General features: G+C 58.7%; 1 protein-coding gene across 13 annotated transcripts in view; it reads right to left on the reverse strand.

Moving 5' to 3' along the window:
• The window catches only part of ACOT11 (acyl-CoA thioesterase 11), a 64,625-nt gene that overhangs the window by 21,035 nt on the left and 22,557 nt on the right, over positions 1–21,033 (reverse strand). For 5 of the 13 annotated variants that reach the window (XM_051856447.3, XM_008265212.5, XM_008265215.5 and 2 more), the window contains exons 2-13: positions 17,230–17,440; positions 15,897–15,966; positions 9,974–10,034; positions 8,938–9,036; positions 8,450–8,585; positions 6,782–6,938; positions 5,560–5,679; positions 3,781–3,925; positions 2,587–2,642; positions 1,720–1,786; positions 1,282–1,365; positions 892–1,025 (exon numbers count right to left, since the gene is read on the reverse strand). In XM_051856447.3, coding sequence (XP_051712407.3) covers positions 892–1,025; positions 1,282–1,365; positions 1,720–1,786; positions 2,587–2,642; positions 3,781–3,925; positions 5,560–5,679; positions 6,782–6,938; positions 8,450–8,585; positions 8,938–9,036; positions 9,974–10,034; positions 15,897–15,966; positions 17,230–17,368 — 1,268 coding nt within the window. In that variant the 5' untranslated portion in view covers positions 17,369–17,440. Of the gene's footprint in view, positions 1–891; positions 1,026–1,281; positions 1,366–1,719; positions 1,787–2,586; positions 2,643–3,780; positions 3,926–4,559; positions 5,046–5,559; positions 5,680–6,781; positions 6,939–8,449; positions 8,586–8,937; positions 9,037–9,973; positions 10,035–15,896; positions 15,967–17,229; positions 17,441–21,033 lie in introns of those variants that run through there. The other 8 variants (XM_070078452.2, XM_070078451.2, XM_051856446.3 and 5 more) reach the window with 5 other exon arrangements.

Raw genomic sequence — 21,033 nt, forward strand, 5'->3', positions numbered from 1 at the left:
AAACCCAGGGTAAACTCTAACCCTCCCATATTAAACACCGACGTTTTGGCAGTTTTTCTAAGAAAAGAGTTATTGGGGTCAGCATTGTGGCACGGCGGGTTAAGCCACAGCCTGCGATGCTGGCATCCCATATGCATGCCGATTCAAGTTCTGGCTGCTCCACTTCCGATCCAGCTCTCTGCTAATGAGCCTGGGACAGCAGTGGAAGATGGCCCAAGGACCCTGCCACCCATGTGGGAGACCTCCAGATGGGGTTCTAGGCTCCTGGCCTTGACCTGGCCATTGTGGCCACCTGGGAAGTGAATCAATGGATGGAAGATCTCTTTCTCTCTCTCTCCACCCCACCCCCTTCTCTACCTCTGTCATTCTTTCAAAAAAATCCTTAAAAAAAAAAAAGAAGAAACTTACTAAATTCAAGAAGATATTCATATGAAGAATTGGGGGAACAAAGGTATTCAAAGGAATAATTCACAGTCATTTGCTATATTCAAAAATAACATATTCACATGCAAATTCATAAGAGGAATCAGCAAACTTGGTTAATTCGGCAATTCCCTTCCATTAGCTGGCCTGAACCTGGAAGGGACTCCCACCCCTTCTCCCCTTCTGTAATACTGACTCTCAAATAAATGAGTCTTTTAAATTGGAAAGAAAAGAAAAATCACGCACCTATCCCTGCATGCAAATCCATGCCCCAGCCCCCACACGCCCATTTAAAGAGGAGGAAAGCCAAGGGCGAGGAAAAAAAGGTGCAAACACAGGCCCCCAACTCCAGTTCCTGTAGGCCCATGACCCTGACCCCCCACCTGACATGTGACCTCAGCCCACCCCCACTGCCACTGCACCTGCGCCCCCACTGAAGGCTGGGGCTCAGCAGAAGGGGGCGCTCACCGGTAGTGCCTGTCCCACTCGGGCCTCCGGCGCAGGTCCGAGAGCAGCAGGAAGGCCTGGGCTGCGTCCACGTGCACCGTCATCTCCATGTGGAAGGAGAGGAATTTGTCGTCCTCCAGGGTGTAGAGGCGGACCTGCAGGACACAGCGCGCCTCAGCCTCAGCCCTGCACCCTCCCTGCGCTGTGCTGGGGCGGGGTGGGGGAGGGGGACAGGCACAGGCACAGGAAGCTCAGGGCTGCCACCCATTGGCTGTGACTGTGACCAAGGGACTCCACCTCTCTGAGCCTCAGCCACAGCCCCAGGAAAATGGGCACACAGGGACAAAGGTGGCTGGCGGCCCCTAGGGCTTGCCACGGGCCACCCAGTGCTGTGCGGGTGGGGCCGGCTACCTGATTGCTCTCCGAGGACAGCACCCAGTTGTCCTTGGCCACAAGCATCTTCAGGGAGGAGACGTTGTTGTAGCTCAGGTACACCTGGGGGACACACAGAGACATTGGTCTGCCCTGCCCGGAGCAGTGCTGGCGGGTGGCAGGGGAACCTGGACCATTAAGTGGATGGGTGCCGTGGAAAGGGCGCTAGGCTCGGGGAGGGAGGTCCAGCCTCGGCCAGGCCTGCCGGGTGACCCCGGCTAAGTCATGCACCTACCCACAGTCTCAACTCCCTCCTGCCCAACAGGGTACCAAGCCCTCTGTGGACCATAGGTACGGAGATTTGGCATTAGCACCCCCACTTTCCTCAGGCCTCCCTCCCAACCCACTCGAGCAAGCAGGGAAGGGCCGGGGACCCCGCCAGGCCTGAGGACTGTCCCCTTGGAGGAAAGGGCTTACCTGGTTGCTCGGGTCCCAGGGGACAGAGAGGGGCACCTCCGCCTGCTTACAGGACACGATATATTTCCTAGAGGGCGGGAAGGGGACACGTTGGCATCCCTAGGAAGCCCATTGCTGTGGATGCACTTCACTGCCACCCGCGGGTGCCAGGCCCTATGCTGTGCCCGGCAGGCTGGGAGCCTCCTGCCCTGGCTAAGACCCGGCTGAACACACAGGAAACAGCAGCTGGGAGCACACAATCCTGGCAAGGTTGTAAACCAGCAGACCGGCGCCTGCTCAGAGGCTGGGAACAAGCCAGCAAGGGAGGGCGCGGGTTTGAGGCTCAGTCCCCTCCTGGCTGAGTGACTCCAGCCTTATGCCTCAGTGCCCTCATCTGTGAAATGGGATCAGTAGTGAGACCTGCCTCAGAGACTCCTGGGCCCCTGCTCCAGGCTCAGACTACAGCAAATGTTGCATAACCACACTCTTGTCTTATTCGCCCTGGCTTTCTGAACGCCGTGTGCTCACCGCACTCTGAAGTTTGTAAAACATTTTTGCAGCAGTCAGACACACCAGGCTTACATCTTAGTAACCATGGCTCCTGTCCAAGCCGCTCCCTCCTCACTTGCCCACCGGGTGTCACAGTCAATGGATCTAAAACCAGCCAGACCCAGCCAGGCTCCAATTCCAACTGCTGATCAGACTACCTGGCCCTCAGCCACACTGTCCTCATCTGTAAAATGGGCCATACGACCACTGTGCAGGGAGGCCAAAAGGGGAGGCTGCTTGGAGTTAGAGGCCCCAGCACACCGGTAGCCCTGAAAAAATGCCAGTGCTCCTGGGGTCGGCATGGCCAGATAGCCATGACCGGGTGTCCTCCCCGCTCACCTGTCCAGGCGGATCTTCTTCCTGGCACTGGCCTCCCGGTACCGCCGCTCGCCATCCTGGGAAGGATGCAGGAACAGGTGTGGTGTGGGCAAGACAAGCAGCTGGCCCTGCCCCATCCCTGCAGCCCCGAAGTGGGGCCTGGGGCACCCTGGGAAAGCTCTTCCTGGCCGGGGAATGAGATGCAGCCCCAGCTCCCTTCAGACTCCCCAGGTGTCCCAGGAACCCCTCCCCTCCCTGGACCACAGTCTGGAGATCCCTCCTGTAGAGTGGGTCTCCTTGGAAGACACAACGGCAACACGACTCCACACTGCCAGAGCACCTGCCATGCGCCAGCCACCCTTTCCAAGGGTTTGCTGTGCAAAATTCCACACCCCACCACCACAACCCCCTGAGACTGGCACTGGTCCCATTTCACAGAGGCGGAAACCAAGACCCAGGAAGAGGGAGTGCCCTGCCCAGGGCCACAGGGTGACTGGAGCCCACCTTCTCTCCCACCACCTCTAACGTCCCCACGTGTGAGCACAAGGCCTGACAAAGCCGCCGGGGCCATGGCTCCCACCTGTGGGCTCCCAGCATGCCGGCCACCACCTGACTGCCCACTGCAGAGTTCCCACAGCCCGGGCGGCAGGTGAGGCAGGTGGGCGGGGCTGAGGACCCTCTTAGAGAAGGGGAGGGGCCACCTGGCCCACAGCAGCAGACACAGCCATTCCTGAGATGGCCTTTGAGCCAGGCCCCTGCTGCTTGTCCCTGTGCCCCTTGCTCTCTCGCCATCATCCTGACAGTCAACACTCACTGAGTGCTCCCAGGGCCGAGTCAGGCGCTGGGTCAGTGCCCCGTGAGCCCTAGTCCTGCAAGGCCAGGCCTGCAGACACACCCATTTTATAGATGCAGATGGAAAGCTCGCAGAGGGCACCCCCTAGAATGTGGCAGACGTGGGGTTCTGACCCACATCTGACCCCAAAGCCAGAGTCCTCCAGTTGTGCAGGCTTGTAGGGACCCATTAACCCCCACTGTAAGCTGGGCCTGCATGTACGCACATTCCACAGAGGGCCCACCTTGCACAAGGGGCACCCCAGCAGGGCACAACCAGGACCCCCGAAGTTGGCTGGGCCCCAGCAGAAGGGCAGGGCTGGACCCCTCGCTCCCCAAGGCCTGCAGGGGCTGGTGCTGGGACCTGGCACTTCTCCCACTCACCCCAGGCTGGGGCCGAATCCAAGGCAGCAGCTGGGGCTGGTCATCTGCATCCAGGACAACGAAGGTCATGAAGGCGCTGTTGATGTGCCGCCGGTGGGTCTCAGCCTCCTGGCGATAGGCCTCCACGCACACGCCCACCTCCATACTGACGGGAAAGCGTGTGGTCATGGGGACAGTCCTTCCCAGGGCTACACCTCCTGACAACACACACACACATGCATGCACACTGACCTGCTCACTCACACATGCATGTATGGGATACTCATACACACACATACATGCACACACACTCATCTGCTCACACTCACATATACCCACAAACTCACCCACAGGCACTCACACATATACACACGCACACACATGCCCGTATACACGCTTATCTGCACACACTCATACATGCATGTACATGCATACAGAGGCCCACATGCACACTCATATATACACACATGTACATGCATGTGTGCCCACTAGTCTGCACACACTCACACATGTGTACACACTACACTCATCCGCATGCACACACTCATATATACACACGTGTACATGCATGTATGCCCACTCGTCTGCACATACTTGCACATGCATACACACTACACTCATCTGCATGCACACACTCACATGCCTGTGTACATACTCCTCATACACGGTCACGCACACATCTTTGTACACACACGTACCTCCACACATGCACTCCCACAGCTCTCCCAGCCACCTGGATCAGAGCTCATGGGCAGGGCACTCAGAACTGTCCCCTTCCGTCACATTTGCAGGGCACCTACCGTGTGTCCAGCCCTGGTGGACACAGAAATGAATAATCCTGTCCTGTCCATGCCTCGTGGGACAACAGCTCGGGGAAGGGGCGACACATAGGAAAGCAAAGACCTCGATGACCAGTGACGACACGTACACAGATTTGCGGCACAGCAGCAACCGGGTCACTGCACCATGCATCTGTCCCCCTCTGTTGGTTATAAAACAGCAGCCCATCTGGAGCGTGTCATCAGACCCACAACAAGGCAATGACAGGCCCAAGGTCACATGACCAGCCAGGATGAGAACCTGGACCAGGAGCCAGGCCTCTCAGGGCCAGGAGGGGGCGTTCCCCATGCAGCAGCAGGACATGGGAGGGTCAGAGGGCAAATACAGCGGCCGTGCGGGTCGGCCGGTTCCCACCAGTGAACCAGAGTCCTCGCAGCAGTGCGCCAGTCATGGTGAGTGAGCCCCCGTCTTAAGGTGAAGGCGCGGAGGCTCAGAGGAGTTAGGGCCTGCCCAAGGTAACAGAGACAGGGAGAGGCGGGGTCAGACTTGAACCCAGGCAGCCTGGCTCCAGATCCTTCACATCTAAGGACCACACTACAAAGTCACCGAACGTGTGTGGTGTGTGGTGTGTGTGTGTAAGCTTTCATAGGAGCAGGTGTAAGAACTCACCCTAGAGTGAGAGGCTCTGGGGACCAGGGGCTTTAGGAGATGGGTAGAGAAGGATTTGATAAACAACTGAACACTGCCGGGATCTGAGCACCCACAGTGCGCAGGCCCCAGGGCCAGGAGCCAGGGAGAAGTTGGAGAGCCACAGACTCTGGGGGAGCCCAGAGAAGGGGTCCCCGTCCCAGACAGGTGCGTCTGGAGCGGGCGCCGGGGAAGGCTTGCAGAGGAGGGAGGCTGAGAGCTAGGGTGAAGGGTCTGGGAGTCAGGCGGGGGTTTCGGCCTTGTATACAGGGTCCAGCAGGCTTGCTCGCTGTGGGGCAGAGTGGGCCCGGCCCCATCCACCCGGCCCCTCACCTGTGTTTGAAGGCGTTGTTCACGATGGCCTTGAGCACCAACCGGTCCCCGACCTGGGACGGGCCTCGGAAATGGAACATCTCAATGGCCTTCAGCGTCGGATGGGAGCGGCAGAGCCGGCTGAGGACACGGGGGAGGGGGCTTTCAGCCACCGCCCGGGGCCAGCCTTGTCCCTTCCCCCTCCTCCCCAGCCTCGAAGCCTCAAGCCACACACACTGTCTGCCCTTAGCGAACCTAGTGATGGCTCTGCTCAGAGGCACAGAGCTAAAGCCCCATTTCACTGCTTAGAATACTGAGGTCTAGGTATGGAGTTTGAGATGACAGAAGAACACCTAAGCTTGGGATAAACCCTTCCCCATGTCCCTCCCGACTTTCACACCTTACTGTGTGCCATGCCCACTACCTGGAAGCCCTCCCCTTGTCCAGAGCCACTGTCAGTCGAGGACATGCTGAAGTGCTCCTCCTCCAGGAAGCCTTCCCTAACCATCAAGGCTCCCACACTCCTCCGGCATCTCTGGGCACTCACAGCTGGGGCTGCCCACCACGGCAGTGCTTGTGCACTGTGTGCCATGGGTTTACACTGGGGAGGGTCGCTGGAGCCAGGCTCCGAGGGCTGAGGAAGAACCCACCTGCTAGGCAAGGGTGTGAGTGGGAAAGGCAGAAGGAAGAGCAAGTTCAAAGTCATGGAGATGCGAGGGTGTGTCAGTTAGTGACTGCCAGTTTGTCCTGAGCCCAAAAATACCCTGATGTTTAGGTAGCATGAGCCCCAGACGGGCACCTGGGAGGGGGGCAGGCAGAGGCAGCTGCGAGGGGAGATGGGCTGGACATGGGCAGCAGTGCAGGGGATGCACAGCAGGTGCTTACACCAGGAGCAGGACCAGGGCTGGGGAAGTGGAGGCAGGGGGCGGGAATGGCAAATGCTTGGCTGGAACAGACAGTAGACACAGGAAGAGGGCAGACAGGGCCACAGCAAAGGAGAGAGGGGCTCGGTGCTTCCCAGGTAGGTGACGGGGGCCGGGGGCCCTCTTTGAGAGGAGGAGGGAGGGAAGGCTCAGTTCATCAGAAACCATTTCTCTCTGGTTCTCTGGGTCCAGGTGCCCCTAACAGAGCAGCCGAGCCTCTGAGGCTTTGAATGCCAGCCCCAGGCCATGCTTTCTCCTCCCGGGCTGGGGAAGCAGCCAGAGAAGGAGGAGGAGACAGAGGTGGCGTGCTCGCCCCTCACCTGGCTGCAATGGTGGCCACGTTCTCCATCCAGGCCATGATCTGGCCCCCAAAGGTGTTGCCCTGGTGATTGGCGTGGGGGGGCAGGACCAGCTCCACGCTCTCCACGCGGGTCTTCTCGGCTGGTACCATGCGGCTGCAGTCTCTGCTCTCCAGATCTGAGCAGGGACAGGGCCCAGGGAGGTGAGAAGCTGCCCAAGGACAGACCCTCCCCGGGCAGCCCTGGGACCCCCACCACTCCAGCCCCCCCGGTCCTGGTCCCTACTCAGCACCAAGTGTGCTTGAGGTTCAGCTGGCCCTGCGTGAGGGGTGGGAGTACATGGGCCAAGGCGGTGAGCCTGTCACAGGGCAGTGGGCAGGACGCCAGCTTTGAGACAGGCCACGCCTGAGTGGGAGACCCAGATGGACTTCCAGGCTCCTGGCTTCAGCCTGGCCCAGCCCCGGCCATAGCAGCCATCTGGAGAGTGAACCGGCAGTTAAAAGGTTCTTTCTCTCTCTCTCTCTCAGTCTCTTCCCCTCTCATTCTGCCTTTCAAATAAATAAATAAATAATACAAGATGAGGGTAAATAACACACATTGTGCTTAAACAAGGAGGAGTTGCTTCTGGAAAGACTTCTAAAAACAAGGAACAGGAGCTGCCTCTGGAGAGGGGACCCGGGCTCTGGGAGAAGGAATCTTGCTCCTCACTGGGGTGGGGGAACACACATGTGCACATGCGCACACATGCATATGTGCACGGACGTGTTGCACCTCATGATGCAGATCTATGCCAAGAACTGAGTCCTCGGGCAGCTCTCTCTTTGCAGGCCCATTGTAGAATGTGCTTACACAAACCCAGATAAGCCAAAAAAATAAAAAATAAACCAGATAAGCAGGAAAAAAATAAGTGGACGTGACTCTCCAAACAGTGCTCCTCCACTTTGTTGGCACAGCGACTCAAGGCCTCTGTGGTGTGCCCTGGACCTGTGCACCCAGAGGCTTGCAGGCCCTGACTGGGGGTCCCACTGGGCCAGCTCCTCAGGGGTTTCCAGGTGAGCCTGCCACGCCGCCCCAAGGAAGTCTGTGGTCCTGTCCTAACAGCCTGGAAAGCCGGCGCTGCCTCGGCCCCTGGGCGTCCTTCCAGGCATCCCTTGCCAGAACCGGGAGGCTCCACAGGTGCCGAGGGTCTGCCCTGGCAGTCTCCCCGCCACGATCAGCCGACCTGGAGCCCCTGGCGTCCTCCACTCTCACATCAGCCTCTGCACACTCACTGCTTGTGTAAGGAGCAATGACTCACTGCCAGCTACTCTCTGCCGTAGCTGGCAGTAAATTAGACAGCACGTGGGCCCGTAGTGGCTGTCACAGACCACAGCGTTGACACAGGGCACGTGACTCAGATGCTCCCATATGTCTCTTCACAGCCCCACAGCCTTCAAGGCCTGGCTCAGTCAGGCCACTCCAGACAGCCTGGCTCCCAGAAACTCCCGGGCACGCTGTAGACGCCAGACGACTCCCGAGTGTCCTCGCTCTGGCTCAGAGTTCCTGGGAGCTGCCCGAGAAGCTCCAATGCTCCCTTTTCCCTGGACTACTCGAGACAACAGGCCTGAGGCCACCAGTTGGGGGAGGTCCCTCCCTGGGGGACTCCGCTCCCCCATCTGCCAGGCAGCGCCTGGGCCCCCAGCTGCTCACTGTCCTGGATGGCACAGTTGGCCAGGAGGTCCTTGATGGTGTCGGCGTAGACCAGCCGCATGCGCCGGCGCTCAGCTGCCACGCTGTGCTCCGTCTTCTCCTCCTCTGTCCGCGGTGTGATCTGCTTCAGCTTCACCTGTTGGCCAGCACGCAGGATGGGGGTGCTCAGGACATGTTTCCCGAAGCAGCACAGAGGCCTGAGCGGGCCCACCGGAGGCCTGGGGCCACTCGTGGGTCACAAGGCTCCTTCCCCACCTTCCTGCTTCCATCATGACCTGATGCATCAGACTCCTCCTCCACGTGTCCCAGGGAGAGGGAAGGAGAGGGCAGGTGCCTGGAGGTCAGGGGGTCAGGTCACAGTTGGGGGTGGGCCTTCCTCTAGTGGCTGTGGCTTTCCCGCAGCACCCCCTCCTCAACCCCAGCCCAGGCCCCGGGGTCAGGTGCCCAGGTGCCAGAGCAGCATCAAGCCAGCAGGTGCAGCCACTGACCTTGGAGAGCTCCCGGTGGGCCACAAAGGTGGCTAAGGCCTTGCACACAGTCCACTGCTTCTCAGAGCACAGGTCCTCGGAGGTCACCTGGATGCCCACCTGGAGAGGAAGAGAAGGTGGGAGGACTGAAGAGGGGAAACAGAACTCACTGATGGGACGGGAAGTCCCCTCCAGCCCACCCCAGGCCAGGCCCCTGGTACGTCGACCAGGTCCTGTGGGTTCAGAGACCTGGGGTCGGTCTGGCTCTGGCCCGGCTCCCTTGGAAACCTTGTGCAAGTCACTTCCCTTCCCTGGGTCTCCGTTTCCTCATTTGTAACCTGGGAGTGATCATACTTCCCCTTGTGGGTGACCAAGAGGCAGATTTAAAGAACGGGCACCTAGGAGTGCCCGGGAGACACCTGGGAATTTGTGGGGTGCCCAGAGGCCTGGAGAGGATCCACTCTTCCGGGCCCCAGGGGTCCATCAGGAGCCACATGCTCAGCCAGGTAAAGCCGCCTGGCCTCAAGTCCACATGGACAACGTGGAGCCCCTCAGCACTCACAGGACCCTCCAGCAGATCTCCAACAGGGATCATGCTCCCACTCCACAGATGGGCAGACCAAGGCCGGGGAAGGTCAGCTAATGGGCCACAGTCCAGTGTTCTGCCCCAGCCCCTCGGCCTCCAACCCCACAGCCCCTTGGCTGCTGAACAGGAGGGGCTGGGAGTGCAAGTCAGGCCTGTGTGGTTCAGTGCAGCAGAAGCCCTGACTGGTTGGGACACCTGAACCCTACATCAGACTGTACCACTCCCGATCCAGCCTCCTGCTAATGAGCACCCTGGGAGCCAGCAGACGATGGCTCAGTTCCTTGCCACCTACATGGGAGTCTCAGTCTTCCCTTCTGTGTCCTGGGATATAGGACAGAAGATGGCTAAGCTCCGCCCAGCCCAGCAGCCGAGCTCTGCTGCCCTGACCAGGATGGGCGTGCCTGGGCTTCTTCGGGTGAGAGGAGGAAGAGGCCCCACCGCGCCACCCCCAGGAGTGCCCGCCCCACACACCTCCATGCTGGAGTTGAAGGCCCGGTTCACCTTGGCCTTGATATTCACCACTTGTCCAACACTGGAGAGAGGAAAGCAGGAGGTGAGCCTTCCAGAGGGGACAAGGCGGGGGGTAGGACCTCAGCTGCTCCCTGCACCTCTGCGGGGGCCTGGGGGATGGCAGGACGACGTCACAGCCCACAGAACTTACTCACATCTGTGGTGCCACCACGGGGGAGGGGCACTGCACCCACTGCACAGGTGGGGAAGCCAAGGCTGAGAAGGGGTCTGGGTTCATTCCCCTCCCCACTTTGCCCTGCTCCGCTTGTCCAGCTAATGCCTGAGCTCCTCTTCGCTCTTGGCTTGAGCCTACCTTCTCAGGGAAGCCCCACCCTCCAGAAGTCCCCAGAGCTCAGCCTCCAGCCCCTCTCCCAGGGCCCTGACCACTGTCTCCCCACAACCGCTAAGCGCCCCATGCTTTGCGACTCCCCAGGGCTGGCGCATACTATGGGGCAGGTCCTCCCAACAGGGGCCCACGCATGAACGGACTCCACTTGATGGAGTGCCTCCTAAGGGCAAGGGGCTATGCGGAGAGCGCACACGGGGACCTGGAAACAGGGGCCAGGGCGGGACACCACCCATCTGAACCTGGCCCCGAGCCTAGCAGGTGCGTTGGGGGAGGCAGTTGTCCAAGCTCCCACAGCTAAAATGTGGGTCAGGAGCCTGCCAAGGGCACCAGCCTCATGTGTCCTGGCTGCAGCCTGTGCCTCCTGCATCCCCAGGGAACACCTAACCTGTGCAGCACCAGGGGAGGCACCCAGAGGTGGGAGAGGGCAGGGGGCTGGCATGCTGGCCGCCAGCTGTGTTCTGTGACCTTGAGAAGACCTTCACCTCTGTGCCTTGCCTCAGGAACACGGAGAGCCCAGGGTGATTTCTTCCTCACACAACTCAGCCCCCTGCCCCAGCCTGGCGAGAGCCCTTGGCGAGGGGTGTGCCGGTCGGGGGCCACACTGAGCCCAGGGGGAAAGCTACCAGGTCTGGGATCCAGTCGCGCTGTGCGACCTGGGGTGAGCCACTTTGCCTCTCTAGTCCCCGTGTGTATGAGTCCCAGGGACAGGTGAGAGGGAGGACGACACAGCCTGGGGCCAGGCCAGGCGCTCTTCCAAGAACACGAGTGCCCGTCTGCCAGACCTGAGGATTTCTGTTCATTTCCGTTAGCACCGCCACCGAGTGACACCACATATACCAGGGTAAGAAGGACATGATCACAGCAACTTACTTTCAAATGGCTCCAAAGAGGAGGTGGGGTGGAGAGAAACGTACACTTGGCGACCAAAGAGGAGGTGGGGTGGAGAGAAACGTACACTTGGCGATGCTTCTCTAGATCAAGGCAGTTTAGCAAAATCTTACTTTGGATCTCGGCACAATTTTCCATGTCTGAAAGTTTCCACGATCACATAGTGAAAACCTCTATGGTCGCTAAATACGGTAGCGCCCCCTCATCCGAGGCGTCCTTTCCACAGCTCCAGCTCCACCGTCTACGAGTACTGAATAGACAACTCCAGAAATAAACAAGTGCACGTCTTACCTAACTTAGTAAGCTGCATTGTTGTACTTGTTATTATTGTTGTTACAGATTTCACACTGCACCTAATTTATAAATTAAACTTTTTTTTTTTTTTTTTTTTGACAGGCAGAGTTAGACAGTGAGAGAGAGAGACAGAGAGAAAGGTCTTCCTTTCCATTGGTTCACCCCCCAAATGCCCGCCTCGGCCGGTGCACTGCATCGATACAAAGCCAGGAGCCAGGTGCTTCCTCCTGGTCTCCCATGCGGGTGCAGGGTCCAAGCACTTGGGCCATCTTCCATTGCACTTCCCGGGCCACAGCAGAGAGCTGGCCTGGAAGAGGAGCAACCGGGACAGAATCCAGCGCCCCAACCAGGCGGAGGATTAGCCTAGTGAGCCACGGCGTTGGCCTTATAAATTAAACTTTATCATAGGTATGTACAAGGTACTTCAGAAAGTCCATGGAAAATGAAACTAAAAGACAACTTTATTCCAGTGCAAAAAATTGAATTTTTTTCATGATAGACATTTTCCATAAACTTTTAAAAGATCTTTCATATATGCAAGAACAAAACATAGTATACAAGAGGGGAGTATTTACAGATTCTTTAAAAAAAAAAAGACTTAAGGCTGGCGCTATGGCATTGAGGGTAAAGCTGCCACCAGCAGCGCCGGCATCCCATCGAGTCCCAGCTGCTCGGCTTCTGATCCAGCTCCCTGCTAATATGCCTGGGAAAGCAGCAAAGGATAAAGCACAAGTCCTTGGGCCCCTGCACCCATGTGGAAGACCTGGAAGAAGCTCCTGGCTCCTGGTTTCAGATCAGCCCAGCTCCAGCCGTTACAGCCATTTAGGGGAGTGAACCAGTGGATGGAAGACCTCCCTATCTCTCTCTCTCTCTCTCTCTATAACTCTGCCTTTCAAATAAATAGATAAATCTTAAAAAAAAAAAAAAAAAGACCTAAGTCCCAGCTCCCCTTCCAGTTCTAGACTCTTGAAGGCAGCAGGTGATGGCTCAAGTACTTGGGTGCCCAGCCATCCACATGGGAAACCCAGAATTGAGTTCTTGCCTCCTGGCTTCAGCCTGGCCCAGTCCCAGCTATTGCAGGCATTCACAGATCTCTCTCTCTCTCTCTCCCCCTTCCTTTCAAATAAATAAAAATAAATAAATAAAAATTTTAAAAAGACATAGACACAGCAGTAAATTTTATTGTAACCATATTTGCATCCTGACTTGAATAAGGAAAATAAAATAAACAAAGTAAAAGCAAATTCACGGGACCGGCACTGTGGTATAGCAAGTTAAGCCGCCACCTGCAATGCCCATTTGGGCCCGGTTTGAGCCCCAGCTGCTCCACTTCTAACCCCGCTCCCTGCTAATGCACCTGAGGAAGCAGCAAAAGATGGTCCAAGTGCTTGGGCCCCTGCACCCACATCGGAGACCCAGATGGAGTTCCAGGCTCCCTGGCTTCAGCCTGGCCCAGCCCTGGCCATTGCAGCCATGTGGGGAGTGAACCAGCAGGTGGAAGATCTCTCCTTCTCTAACTCTGCCTTTCAAATAAATGAATAAAATAAATACAAATTTAAAAAGAAGGTCTATATTTTAAAAATCTGTAAAAGTTAAAAAGAAAAACAAACTCATGAGACAGTGTGCGCATTCGAACACTGACTGGACACCGATGCTCGTGAGAAATGATTTCGTTTCTGAGGTAGGGTAATGGTGCCGTGGTTATGCTTAACAAGAGCCCTTCGCCCCGAAAAATACACTCGAAAATACTTGCAAACGGCAAAAGCCAACACAAAGCTTTCCTCCCAGCTTACCCTCCTTCCCGGATGCTCTCTGCTCTCTCGTCCACACACGCCCACCTGTGCCCAGGCTCACGGTCGCTCTCCGCGCCCTGGGGCAGGGCCTCCACCATGCAGCTCTCTCTAGTCCTCCCTTCTCTGAGGAGCAGAACCTGTGTTGGCAGCAGGCACCCAGAGCAGGCCCAGGCTTGGCTCCACAGGCTTCTGCAGCGTCATCATGTACAGCGCTGACAGTACCGGAGTCCACTCAGACACCTCCCCCAGGAAGCCCCCATGACCACCCTCTATGCCTGTATACCCGCCCCAGACATCTAGGAAATGTAGCCCGTTGGTAAAGAGCCAGGGCTCTGGGGCCACACTGCCTGCCGCCTACCTAGTCATATATCCTGGGCTCACCACAGCTGGGCGCCCTTAAACGAGGTGGCTCGCTTCTCTGAGCCTCAGCTTCCTCGGCTGTAAAACGAGAAACTAACAGCATGAACGCATTATGCTATTCTGAGGATTAAGTAAACTACGGTATTTAAAAATCATTATGGGTAATATATCAGTATTGGTTCAGTGAGGCGGGCGTTCGGCACTGCGGTTGAGATGCGGTTTGGTGTCGACACCATATCAGCATGCCTGGGTTTGAGTGCCAGCTCCACTTTCAATTCCAGTATCTGGCATATGTGCACTCTTGGGGGCGGCAAGTGGTGGCTCGAGTACTTGGGTCCCTGACACTCAGGTGGAAGACCCCAAACGAGGTCCTGGTTCCTGGCTGCAGCCTGATCCAAATAAGATAAACAAGAATTTTTAAAATATACATTAGAGGGTCTGGCATTGTGGGGCAGGTTAAGCTGCCACCTGTGACACCCGCACACCATATCAGAGTGCCTGTCCAAGTCCTGGCTGCTCCACTTCCACTCCAGCTCCCCGCTGATGTGCCTGGGAAGGCAGCAGAAGATGGTCCAGGGCCAGCGGTATGACGCTGCAGGCTAAAGCCCTGGCCTGAAGCGCCAGCATCCCTGTGGGCTCCGGTTCTAGTCCCAGCTGCTCCTCTTCCAAACCAGCTCTCTGCTAATGGCCTGGAAAGCAGTAGAAGATGGCCCAAGTCTTTGAGCCCCTGCATCCACATGGGAGACCCGGAAGAGGCTCCTGGCTCCTGGCTTTGGATTGGCACAACTCCAGCCATTGCGGCCATCTGGGGAGTGAACCAGTGGATAGAAGACCTATCTCTCTGTCTTTACCTCTCTCTGTAATTCTGTCTTTCAAATAAATAAAAATAAATCTTTAAAAAAAAAAACAAGATGGTCCAAGTGCTTGCGCCCCTGTCACCCATGTGGGAGACCCAGATGGAGTTCCTGCTTCTTGGCTTCAGCCTGGCCCAGCCCTGGCATGGCTGTTGTGGCCATGTGGGGAGTGAACCAGCAGGATGGAAGATCTCTCTCTCTCTCTCTCCCCCCCCCCTCTTGCTGCTTATCAAATAAATAAATAAACCATACGTGTTCATTGTGCCAAAAGTATCCTAGGATGGTAAATGTCAATCAAAGGGGAACTGGGTGTGGGATATACTGGAACCATCTGTACTGCCTTCGGAGATACATCTTTCTGTAAATCTAAAACCACTCTAAAGCAAAAACGACCGGCAAAGTAGGACAAGCACCCCTGTCAGACCACATCTGTGTGGCACGGCAGTGATGCCCCTCCCGCCACCTCCCTGCACGCAGGGGCTGCTGGGTACACAGACTGTGCTCCAGTGGGCTCCGTGCATGGGAACCTGGTGCAGGCCCAGGTCCAGGAAAGGCACTCAACCACTACTAAGTAAGAGTGGACGAATGAAAGCCTGAGCGTGGGCAGGGGCCAGCCCAACATCCTCCTTAACTGTGACACGCGGGCCCCCGGGCCCTCCTGAATGAGCCTGGGGTCCTGGGGCTCTGAGGCAAGTGTAGGAGCAGGGTCAGAGACAACAGCTCTGGCTGCAGCCCCTGCAGCCTGTCCTGGGCCAAGGGCATGCATGACCTTCTCCTCGGGACCCAGAAGCAGGGCAACAACCTGTAGGTAAAGCTACCTGGGGACAACAGTCAGTACAGGACAACACAGAGCTTCCTACCAGGATGGCCATTGTCAGAAAGGAAAGGCAAGGCCAGGCTTGGGAATGAGCTCCCCGTCCCTGGAGGTATGTGAGCAGAAGTGGAAGACATCTTGCCTAATGGCTTCCCTACTGTCCGTGACCAGGGACCCAGAGAATGTCCAAGCTCAGAAAGGCATTCACTGATGAAGCTGAACCTCTTCGACTTGCAGGTAAGATAACCAAGGCCCAGAGAGACAGACTGACTTCCCCAACGTCACACAGCACCCACAATGCTGCCTCGGCAACCCCAACTCCACACCTGCAGCCACTTCTTCGGCCCCACCGTGGCAGCCAGCAGCAGGCGGGCTCCAGACCTGGAGGGCAGGTCCTTGACCCCCAGCAGCTGCCCCCACCCCACTCCTAAAGGCCCTTGGTCAGCTGAGTCAGGTTTCAAGCAGCACACAGGCTGACCGGGCTAGGAGACGGGGAGGGGCCCCAGGCTCGCGGCAGGCAGGGGTCACTCACCTGATGGTGTGCTCAAAATAGATGTCATCCATGGAGGCAGTGACGCAGGGGCAGCCGGCGTGCCTCTCCGCTGGCACAGAAAGACGGTCGGACGTTAGCAGCCGTCCCATGTCACATGGGCCTCGGATCGGATGTCAGCTCCGCAAAAGACTGCTCCAGCTGCCCGGGCCAAGGCCACCATGCCCCACCCCCCGGACCCCACCCCCGCTGCTTTCCATTACGTCACTGCAGCGGCCATGCCCTGGCCCTCGCCCTCCAAGGGCTTTGCATCCATGGATTCAACCAACCACAGACAGAAAATACGCAGGGAGAGGGGGGGATTTACATCTGTGCTGCCCATGTGAGGACTACAGTCTTGTCATTAGCCCCTGCACGTCGTCTAACTGCGTGCCGAGCTTTTGCCTTGTTTGAGCTTGACCTGAAGTGTACAGGAGACCTGGCACTGTGGCTCAGCAGGTGAGGCTGCTCTGCTTCCAGTCCAGCTCCCTGCCAGTGTGCCGGGGAGAGCAGCACAAGATGGCCTCCATGCCGACCTCCCACCGCCGCGGGAGACCCAGATGGAGTTCTGGGTTCCTGGAATAGCCCTGGTTGTTGAAGCCATTTGGGGCGTGAACCAGTGGGTGGAAGATCAGATGTGTGTGTGTGTGTGTGTGTGTAATAAACAAATCTTAAACAAAATAATAAAGCATATGGGAGGTGTGTGCAGGTGACAGCACTGTATATAAGGGGCCTGCGCATCTGCAGAATTTGGTAACTGCAAGGCAGCCCTGGATCCAACCCCCCGCAGACCCCAGGGGATACCCGCACGGGTTCTGTCTGCCTGTCCGCACTCCCTTCCACTAGACAGCAAGTGACCTGAGGGTGCACGCAGGCCTGCACCCTGGTCTACGGTACACAGCAGGCACTCGGCAGCTGTCAAACGTGCAGGCAGCCAGGCCCCGCTGTCCGGTGGGGCTGGAGAACACAGGGACAACCAAAGCAGCACAATGAACTCCAATCAGCTCCGCTCAGCCCGACGTGGGAACATAGTGGGACAGCCACGGCCATGGTCGCTGTCCAGACAACTCCAGGCCAGCCTTGAAAGGCCCCGTTTAAGGCTGTGCTGTGTTGAAGCAGGGACTTAAGGCCACAGGACCAACCCCCAGGGCTGGGAGGGTCTGGGGGAGAGGGGTTGCACTAAGGATGGGGAGCCTGGGGAGGCATTTCAGGCAGGTGGGCCGAGGCGAGGCTCCAGGGTGGCACTCAGCCAGCACCGGGCCAGCTCTGAACATCGTGGCCTCTGCTCTGAGCCTGTGGGCGGGTGGCTGGGAGGGAGGGGCGGGGCCCGCCTCACCGGACAGGCAGGCGGTGGTGTCGATCCACTTGAGCAGCTGCCCCACGCTCAGCTCGCCGCGCTGGTTGGTGTGGCAGGGCAGCACCAGCTGGCTCATCTGCACCTCCGTGGGGTTCCGGTAGCCCTCGCCATCCGCCATGGCGCCGTCAGCATCCCCGGCTCGTGAGGCTGACTTCCGGGATGTACGGCTGGAGAAGACAGAGGCGAAGCCCTGGGGGACAGGCGGGGACAGAGAGATCAGCTCACTGCTTGCCGCAGGGTCTCCAGGCCGGGCAGGCGCGGGAGTTCCAACTCTCAAGGTCAATGTGGCCCCTTCCCTGTGTGGGGTACAGGCCCAGGCCCAACCCTACCTCCACTGCTCTTTCCTGCCACATACACAGAGCACAGTGCCACACACTGGACACAAGGACGGGTCACCTCCCAGGCTGGCCCAAGGGAGACAGCGGCATCACATGCGATTTTACACTTCTGAACTATTTCATTTCTGGAGTTTTCCCATTTAATATTCCGAGGCCCTCGCTGACTGCAGGTGGCGGAAACAGCAGAGTGAAAGCACAGCCCAGGAGGGGCCGCCGGGTACAGCACAGCAGCGCCGCAGCTCCTTCCAAGCGCTTGATCCGTGCTCACCCGACAGTGCACAGCAAGCCTGGGCGACAGGGACATCATCATCCTCCCCGTACTGAGGAGGACACTGAGGCCCGGGGAGGTGGCCAGGCCCAGCTGGGACCCCAGAGGTCTGGCTGCACAGCCTGAGCTCCCGCCCATCCTGTGACATTGCTGAAGGGCAGGGTGACCCCACGGTGAGCCTGCTGCAGCTGCACAAGGGGGCGGGCAGCTCTCGTGCCAGGGTCTCTACTCCTCGCACGATCCCCTCCATGTGTCTCCCGGAGCTAACCGAAAATAAATTCCAAACACACGGAGCTGACACAGTCAAGGTCACGGACCCCTAAAGGGTGGAACCAGATCCATCTAACTCAGAACTGCCTGTGGGTTCCCAGGGCTGTAGCTGAGAACCAGGCGTGGTACTGGGCACCCTGGAGAGGCGGCTGGGGTGCCGAGCTGTCAGGCTCGCGGGCTCTCATGGGCGTGGAAGGCTGCTGTGGTCCAGGCACCAGGACCTGTTGCCATGGTAACCACTGCCAAAGTATGGGAGCCCGCAGGCTGTGGGTGGATGGCTTTTTGGGTATAGGAACAGGTGGAAGGAAGACACAGGCAAGCTCCATTCACCCACACTCTTCTCAAACCCCTCTCTCAGCCGGGAGTTCTAGGAAGAATGCTCCAGAAAGAAGCCCTGGAGAGAGACAGAGAGAGAGGAGAGGCAAGTTGAGGTGGACAAACAGACCATCTGGGGTCTCTGGGAGGTCTGGACACGCACACAGGGAGGCCACACACAAGGCCCTCACTCCCCAACCTATTCACATCCACAGCCTCAAGGAGTGTTGACCCATTTTACAGACAAGGAAACAGTACAGAAAAAATCCCCGGGCCAGCAGTCCAGATGCCTGAGACTCAGGGCTCTCTCTCTGCCTACTCCCAGGAGCCTCCTCTCACTCTGTGCAACGGAAGCCCCGCCTTCCTGGGACACTGCGTGCCTGCAGACAGATCTCTGCCTCGACTGTTGGTTCACGTGTTCATTCACCGAGCACCCTCACTGCACGGGGCCCTGAGCCAACCGCTGAGAATACAAAGACAAGCCGGGTCACATGGGGAACATCACATTTCTCTCAGCGGGGCTGTGCTCTTGTTCCCACCCCCCGGCACCACACTGCCCCTGCCCCCCTCCAAAGAAGGGATGCAGAGCCCCTGGGCTCCCAGACTCTGCCTGCCTCCCTCCCTGGGCTCAGGCATTGTGCCTGTATCAGGCCAGGCCAAGCCAGGCCTCCCCGTTCCAAGGAGGGTGGGCAGCCAGCCCAGGAGGCAGGGGTGTGTGCAGCCCAGGCAGGGTTTGGCCAATGAGGCCCCAGAGCCGGGCCACTCCTCCTCGGGCAGGCATGGGAGAACAGAGGCCCTGGATGGAGTCACGGCCTGCCTGGGGCATCCAGGCGGCTTGGGCCAAGACAGCTGACCGGGAGGCCAAGCACTGAAGCCGGAGGGGCACCTGCAGGTCAGAGACGTGGCTGCTCAGACGGCAGCCGTGCCAGGCGCTGGCCCCCGGCCTCAGCAGAGCTGGCCAGGCTTCGTCATGCGGGACTGGGTCCTGCCCTGTGTCCTTCCTCCTGGTCAGAGTCATGTCCCTCACCTGCTGGGTCAGAGCAGGGTCAGAGACCAAGGTGGCCCGGAGCCGAGGGAGAGGCCTGTCCAGTGAGACCCAGCTGGGGCATCCGAGGAAATCCGGGGTCCTGCAGGCTCACTTATTCTGCCTGTCCTCCCTCTGCAAGCACCCAAAACGCTTGGCCTACCCCACTGGCCTGAGCACCCGGCCCCGGCACTATCCCCACGGCTATCAGAGGCCTCGGGTCACTCCACCTGCTTCCAGCGTCCCCAGCCCCAGAGGGACCTTCCCAGAGAGGCATTCGCAGGCAGACCTGGTCATGTCCTCCTCATTGCTCCTCCACATCCCCACGCCCACACACAGGACTCACACGAGCCTCCCCAGCGCCTCCCCTGCTCAAGACTCCTTTCTGGCTCCCCTCTGCTCTCAGAATCAGAGTCCAGCCACTGCAGCCCCGCCGCAAGCCCCCACAGCCGCTCCCCCAGCTCCAGACCACATGCGGCTGCTCTGTGCCCCTCGCCCACTCCTGCTGCTCCCCCTCCACATAGGCACCCGCCCAGGCCCTGTTACCTGCCCCGTCTGCTCTGTGGTCCTTCCTCCTCCCCTCTCCTCCCACTTCTGCCCAGGGAAGGTGCAGCCTCTGAGGCCGCTCTCAGCACTGACCCTGCGGGGCAGCCCTTGCCTTCACAGCCTCTGCAGCCGTCACACAGCGGCTCCTGCAGGACAGGAACCCAGGCCCGGAACAGAGCCAGTGCCAAGCACACAAACCACAGAGCTGAGCCCTGAAACACCAGGAAGGTGTGAGGTGCAGAAAGAAGTGGCGAAGAGGGGCAGGTGGGAGAGCGGGGCACCCGCACAGGTGCTGGCGGGGGGACAGGGGTGCCACCAGGAGCTGGGCAGCAGGACGCAGGAGGCCACAGAGACCCTGGCAGACCCCTGGAGAGAACGGGACCTACGGCGGTTACCCAGCTCAAACTCCAGGGCCTGCAAACATCACCTGGGCCAGCAGGCGGCGTGCAAAGGAGACGCCCACCTCCGCACGAGCTGGCACAGGCCTTCGCAAGAGTCTGGCTCCACAGCCAACTCACAGGACCTGGGGCAAGCAACTCAGCCTCAGCCTCCTCATCTGTAAACATGGGGTCACAGTAGCTACCTGCCAGGGTCCGTGTGGCAGCGACAGAGAGGGAGCTAAGTACCCAGCGCTCCTGGCATGTACCTGCCCCTGGTGAGCATTTGCTGGGAGCTCCGGTTAGTGTTAGTGGTTAGCCGCATGGAGCCAACCTCAGGCTCCTACACAAAGGTGGGGAGCCCCAGCCAGGGTCCGCACTGGACGTCCCCGACAGAACCTGGCTGCCACCCTGCGCCCAGGCCAGGCCACACCCCCATGGGAAAGGTTCTGTGGGAATTCAAAAGCCACCAATTATGGCCACATTCCCCTCTCCCTCTGCTGCCTCTTCCAAGGAGTGTGGGGACAGGAAGGCAGGCCCCCGAGGTGAGGGGGAGGGGAGGCCTGTGGGCCATGCTCAGAGCCGCTGGCCAGGCCCCCCGAACGGCCTCGTTGTCTGTGCCAGGCCATGCTGAGCACTGTGAGG

The sequence above is a fragment of the Oryctolagus cuniculus genome, chromosome 7 (assembly GCF_051225735.1).
Source record: "Oryctolagus cuniculus isolate XC-2025 breed Fujian yellow rabbit chromosome 7, ASM5122573v1, whole genome shotgun sequence".
Lineage (NCBI taxonomy): Eukaryota > Metazoa > Chordata > Mammalia > Lagomorpha > Leporidae > Oryctolagus > Oryctolagus cuniculus.